We start from the raw sequence: 5531 nt of genomic DNA, 5'->3' as shown, positions 1-5531 counted from the left end.
GTGGTTTGTTGGTCAGGGGGCGTGGTTTGATGGTCAGGGGGCGTGGCCGCAGCGCTTGGCGCGCCGTTCGGGCATGGTCAGGGTTAGGGGCCGTGGGAGCACTGAGACACCCATCCCCACCGGCGCTACCACAGCAAACACCACTTCAGTTAAAAAGAAAAGATCAATTTTTAATGTGCTGTCATCACAGTTGGGTGGAATTATCCAAAAGTTTAAAATACATGCGGATACAACAAAACCTTTTGTTTTCCAGCCCAGACAAAGAGAACTCGTGGTCATTCACGTCATTAGCTGCCAAATACAGATCGGTACGTGAGCAAATCACACCTAAAAACTTGTACACCACCAAGAGCTAAGGTTACACACTGGTCTATGTTCCACGTTCACTACGCAACACATCTTAAAAGCGAGTCACGAGTTGGAGGACGCACTAACACAGCACTGAGCCACAGCAGGCTACACGAGGCACTCCGACACCCAACAGCACTTGGAGAAGCGTCACAGCCTGTGCACGACGGGTCGATTATCTACAGGTGAGGTGCCTACCTGCAAGGAAATCCCTACAAGTGTCATTTGAACAAAAATGCCAATGCACTGAGAACACAACGGCAGTCTCAAACATCAGGTCTCGAAGCACGGAGCTCAGAACGCTGAAGACCCGCCCTGGAATTTGGTGGCGTGGAGCCCACAGCGGGTGCTGTGTTACAGCCAGGCTGGCAGCTGTGAGACCGGGGCCTCCTGCCCTTGTGCCACCAACACAGGCAGGTGTGCAGGGCTCTGCTGTGCCCACAGCCCGTACCTGCACGCCTAACCGAGATGCTCACACGCCTGGCGATAGCAAAGCAGTGCAACCAGTCACTGAACGAGGTCTACGAATCAGAGCCAACACTTGGTGGGTCAACTACATGACTTGGAATGGAAAGTATCTGTAAAAGGTATTTACAAAAGTAAGTCAAAAGAGGTTAAATACCACATTCATATCTCAAAAGCATTTTCACTACAGTGCATGTTTAAAAATACAGAGCATTTTTTAAGTATATATATTGAAGACTAGATTGTGCTTTAAAAAAAATCATTACTTCTGAATTTGACTAACGTGAAAACTGAGTGCTGGGAAAAATACTGATTAAAAATATCCAATTTTATATATACTGCTCTTCACATAACATTTTGCTATACATGGGATGCAAGTAAATACAAAAATACTTTTTCCAAGCAGCAGGGCAATCAAAACTAAGAGAATTAATACAGGAGGGCTGATTTCTACAAAACTAAAATGAACGATTAGAGACACAGGGAGAAACTATAATCCAAATTAAGTTTCATATAGCATTTGTAAAGAAATCTTTATAATAGACAGCTCTTAATATATAAACGATTCTGCATTTTTAACTTCAACATTAAATATGGATTATGTAAAATACAATCTATGCAAATCTGACTCATGCACATAGTTCTACTGAAGGCAATGGAGTAAGGTTTGCAGACTTTGGTCCTCAGGCCTCAGATTTAGCAAAACAAAGAGACGTGACCATCTTTGCTAACCAATTCCTAATGTCCACGGTGGTGCTTAGCTCAGTCCTCTGTGCACAACAGCAGCAAAACCAGAGCTTACAGGGAAGACTCTGCAATACTACAGAAAATGAGCTGTAACGAATGAATACACCGTCATTCCAATGCTCAGCTTTACAAGGCAGATTAGTTGTCTCCATAGTGCTTATCCGTTTATGGGAAAGTTTTTAAGTTATAAAAAAGCAGCTTCTTTGCAACTCTAACCATGTATTTCTCGAAAAATGAGACTCAGAGGAAACTACAGATGCAATAAAAAAAATTAAAATGCATTACAACAGTGCCAACTGCATAGTCAACTTCAACCACGTTGAATTTCAGCGACTGCAGGTTGACACAAAGGCCATAAGAATGGATTATAAAAGAACCATTCACATAAATGCCACAGACAGACCAAAAGAGTTTAGGCAAGTAATACGCTTTTTCAGAAGAGCATTAAACTTCAGCATAAAGGAAGAAACCAATTCAGCCCACAATACATTCAGTAAAGCAGCACATCGAGGCCCTGCCCAGGCAGCCCCGGCCCCGCTCAGCAGCCACGTGGATTTGCTCCCATTGCTTTTAGGCCAGTCCCAGCTGCAGACCCAGTTCCTGTTGCGGGTTCTCTTAACCTATCATTCAGAAATTAGGGAAGGCGTTGATCCTCAGCTGTGGCCCATTTTTACCTCTCCTGGCACTGTCAGTGCGCTCAGCACTAAGCGCCATCGGTTACAAACCACTGACCGACTTCCCTCCCTGAGGTCACCTTTGTTTCAGTACATTTCAAACTGTACAAAACCAGTGCTCACCTACCAAGCTACTTAATCACAAGATTACGAATACACCGAATACATAAATCCTTCAAAATGCAGCTGCTCCAAGCTCCTACACTGCTTTGTTTGACACACCTGTCCATGAGGAGACTCGCTTCCCCAAAGCCCAATATATTGAGGACACAGACTTCAGGATAAAAGCTCCTACAAAACAATTATGATTTTAGAAAAGAAATCCAGATCTTCCTGAAGGTAATTTATTGCCACTTATTGGTCCTGAGAAAGCTTTAAGCAACAATGCATTTGCAAGTGGTTTAACCGCTGACTTCTTTTGTGTAAATGGGTCCCAAGATTAAAAGCTGTATTCCATCCTATGCACTGATGCTTGAAATACACTTCACTATGAAGGTCAGATAGGAATTACAGATTGCCACGCTACATCTTTTCCTCTTGTGTCAATCAATTAAATCAGATTTCCTTTCGCATGTCAAAATTTAAGTTCCTGATAGGAAAAGCAATGAAATAAAGCTACACGTGCACTTCTCAATTCCTTACGTGGGACTGGCATTTAAGGACCTGAAACTTAAGAAATCATCCTTCTCCCTTATTCTCCGTCTCCTATTAAAATCTAGGGCGTGAATTTTTTGGCCTGGATACCAGAAAATTATTTTATATTCTATGAAACACAACTTCAAGGCAATGAAATAAGCCAACAGTAAGAGAAAAACATTTGTGACTTTCCACAAACAACAACAGCAAAGGGTGGACCCACAGCAGTTACTTCTCAACAGAAGTGTTCAGTAGCTTTAGATTTTAACTTTGTGTGTCAAATTTGCATATGTTTAGCTGAATTTCAGTATTTTAAAGACTATTTGATTTGCTTTTATAAAAAATTTACAAAAGATGTTTTTAAATGCTTGTAAAAGTAAGCGTTTCTCTACTGATAAAATTCTAGTACTGGATAAAACTCTGAATATACGGCTTAATTCTTTTTCCTACAAGTATAATGGCTGAGAGTGTAATCTAGATCAATTAGTCTTACACATGATGAAAAGTTATAACTCTGCACACTTTTTACCATGTGATGTTTTGTTGCTTTGTAACTTCAAATGAGACAGTGCTTAGGAACTTTCTAGAGCTGGTGTACGGTGGTCTATGGGGGTGGGGTCATTGGTCACTGCCTCTGTCCAGGTTCTCAATCACCCTGGAGAGACGTATGTTCAGCAGTCTGATCTGACTGTCGAGGTGGTCCATCTTCTCCTCCAGGCTGCTGTTGCTGTTTCTCCTCCAGTAAAATCCCACCGGCCCCGTCATGAAGTAGACAGCCACCACGAAGCAGAGGGGCAGCACCGCGTGTTCCGGGTCGCCTTCGTACTTCTGCAGGATGTAAATGCACGAGAGGGTGAAGAGAGCAACCCTCGCAATCCAGAAAAAACGACCAAAGATCATGTGCAGGAGATAGAAGAAGAATCCGAGGAAGAGAGATAAAAACCAGTAGGCGAGTAAGATGGCACCGATCAGCAGAATAGCCCGGGTTGGGTTGTTGGCAATTGCTGCTGGGCTGAAATAATGAGTCAAGTTGGAGGCTGAAAAACAAAGGAAAATTCATAGAATGTTAACGAGTGCACACAAAAGAGAGAATGGCGGAAACATAAGCACAGCTTCAGTTACCCATTTCTGGATGGATCTTTCTCTAATCACTGGCTCAGCTCTAATGATGCAATTTAATTAATGCTTTTAAGATTCTTCAAAGACAAGATGTTGTAGGGCAAGATTCTGCACCTCTCCTTCATTTCCATCCACTGTTCCATACTATTTGCATCCATTCAATGATGACACCAAAGAGCTGACCGTGACCTCTTACACTTTTACAGACATCCTATAAACACTCACACCAAAATACTACAGTTGGCTTTAAACTTCTGGTTTGGAGGCCACAATAGCACAATCAAAATCACGTGAAGTAGGCAGAGATACCACTGGTGAGTGTTCTATGTAGCATGATACAACACAGTTTCCCACCCAGCCTATGCTTGTGAGCAATGACATGGATTGATACAGCTCAGGGGTTAAGTGGCATTATCACACTTACCATCAATTCCAAGAACATCTAACAAATCAGTCCATATTCTCCAGAATGTGTCCATTAATACATCCACCCCATTCACAAACCTCTCTGTCAACCTTGAGAAAAACTGAGAAATAAAATTGAAAATTAAGAAAGAATAATAAAACCCTTCAGTTATTGCAAGTTACTAGTCGTGAGCAGAACTGTAAGTCATGCAACAGAAACTGCAGAATATTTTGAAGACCCCAAGGAAAAAAATTGAACCAGAGAACCATGGAAGGACTTCTGTTGGAAAGGACCTTAAGGAGCACCCAGCCCCACCCCTTGCTGCAGGCAGGGCCACAACCCACAAACTCAGGCTGTCCCAGGCCCCAAAGATGATCAGGGGGCTGCAGCACCTTATCTAGAAAAACAGGCTGAGGGAGCTGGGCTTGTTCAGCCTGGAAAAAAGAAGGCTGCGGGGTGACCTCATTGCAGCGTTTCAGTACCTAAAGGAAGCCTACAAACAGGAGGGGAATCAACTCTTTGAAAGGGTAGATAACAGCAGGACAAGGGGAAATGGTTTGAAGTTGAGGGAGGGAAGATTTAGGTTGGATGTCTGGGGGAAATTCTTTACTATGAGAGTGATGAGATGCTGGAAAAGCTGCCCAGGGAGGCTGTGGATGCCCCATTCCTGACGTGTTCAAGACAGGTTGGATGGGGCCCTGGGCAGCCTGATCTGGTATTAAATGTGGAGGTTGGTGGCCCTGCATGTGGCAGGGGGAATGGAGCTTCGTGATCTTCGAGGTCCCTTCCAACCCGGGCCATTCTGTGATTCTGTAATTGCAAATTTAGCACAGTTGCTCTTATTAAGGTATTTTAGCACGTAAATTTGCAGGTTAACAGACTTTAAAAACACACTTTGTTTGCCGTGCATCGTTCAGACGTTTAAAGAAAACACGATGGATACTGGTAAAGCACGCCAGAGAATCACATTTTCATCGAGCAACCGAGATGCCCGGGGCAGGCGCAGGGCTCAGCACCGCTTCCTTCCCCAGCGCACCCATAGAGCGCAGCACGCTCTATGGTGCCTCCCGGCCGGAGGGCTCCTGCGGGCTGCCGCCGGAATGGCTTAACCGGACGTCTCCTTGCCGCCGTTACGC

At 43.9% G+C, this 5531-nt stretch overlaps 2 protein-coding genes across 2 annotated transcripts in view; one reads left to right on the top strand and one right to left on the bottom strand.

Annotated features, from left to right (window-relative positions):
* Positions 1–149: 149 nt before the first annotated feature.
* BRI3BP (BRI3 binding protein) lies at positions 150–4545 on the bottom strand. Its single transcript, XM_010720053.2, has 2 exons — positions 4414–4545; positions 150–3907 (listed from the first exon to the last, which is right to left on the bottom strand). Exons 1-2 carry the CDS (start codon positions 4466–4468, stop codon positions 3489–3491), a joined length of 474 nt encoding a protein of 157 aa, XP_010718355.1. The 5' UTR covers positions 4469–4545; the 3' UTR covers positions 150–3488.
* Positions 4546–5382: 837 nt separating this feature from the next.
* The window catches only part of AACS (acetoacetyl-CoA synthetase), a 41007-nt gene continuing 40858 nt past the window's right edge, over positions 5383–5531 (top strand). The window contains exon 1 of the mRNA XM_010720233.3: positions 5383–5529. Coding sequence (XP_010718535.1) covers positions 5383–5529 — 147 coding nt within the window. The remainder of the gene's footprint in view (positions 5530–5531) is intronic.

This window comes from Meleagris gallopavo, chromosome 17, assembly GCF_000146605.3.
Source record: "Meleagris gallopavo isolate NT-WF06-2002-E0010 breed Aviagen turkey brand Nicholas breeding stock chromosome 17, Turkey_5.1, whole genome shotgun sequence".
NCBI classification, from domain to species: domain Eukaryota; kingdom Metazoa; phylum Chordata; class Aves; order Galliformes; family Phasianidae; genus Meleagris; species Meleagris gallopavo.
Note: the sequence above shows the minus strand (reverse complement) of the source record. Positions and strands in the feature narration are given on the sequence as shown.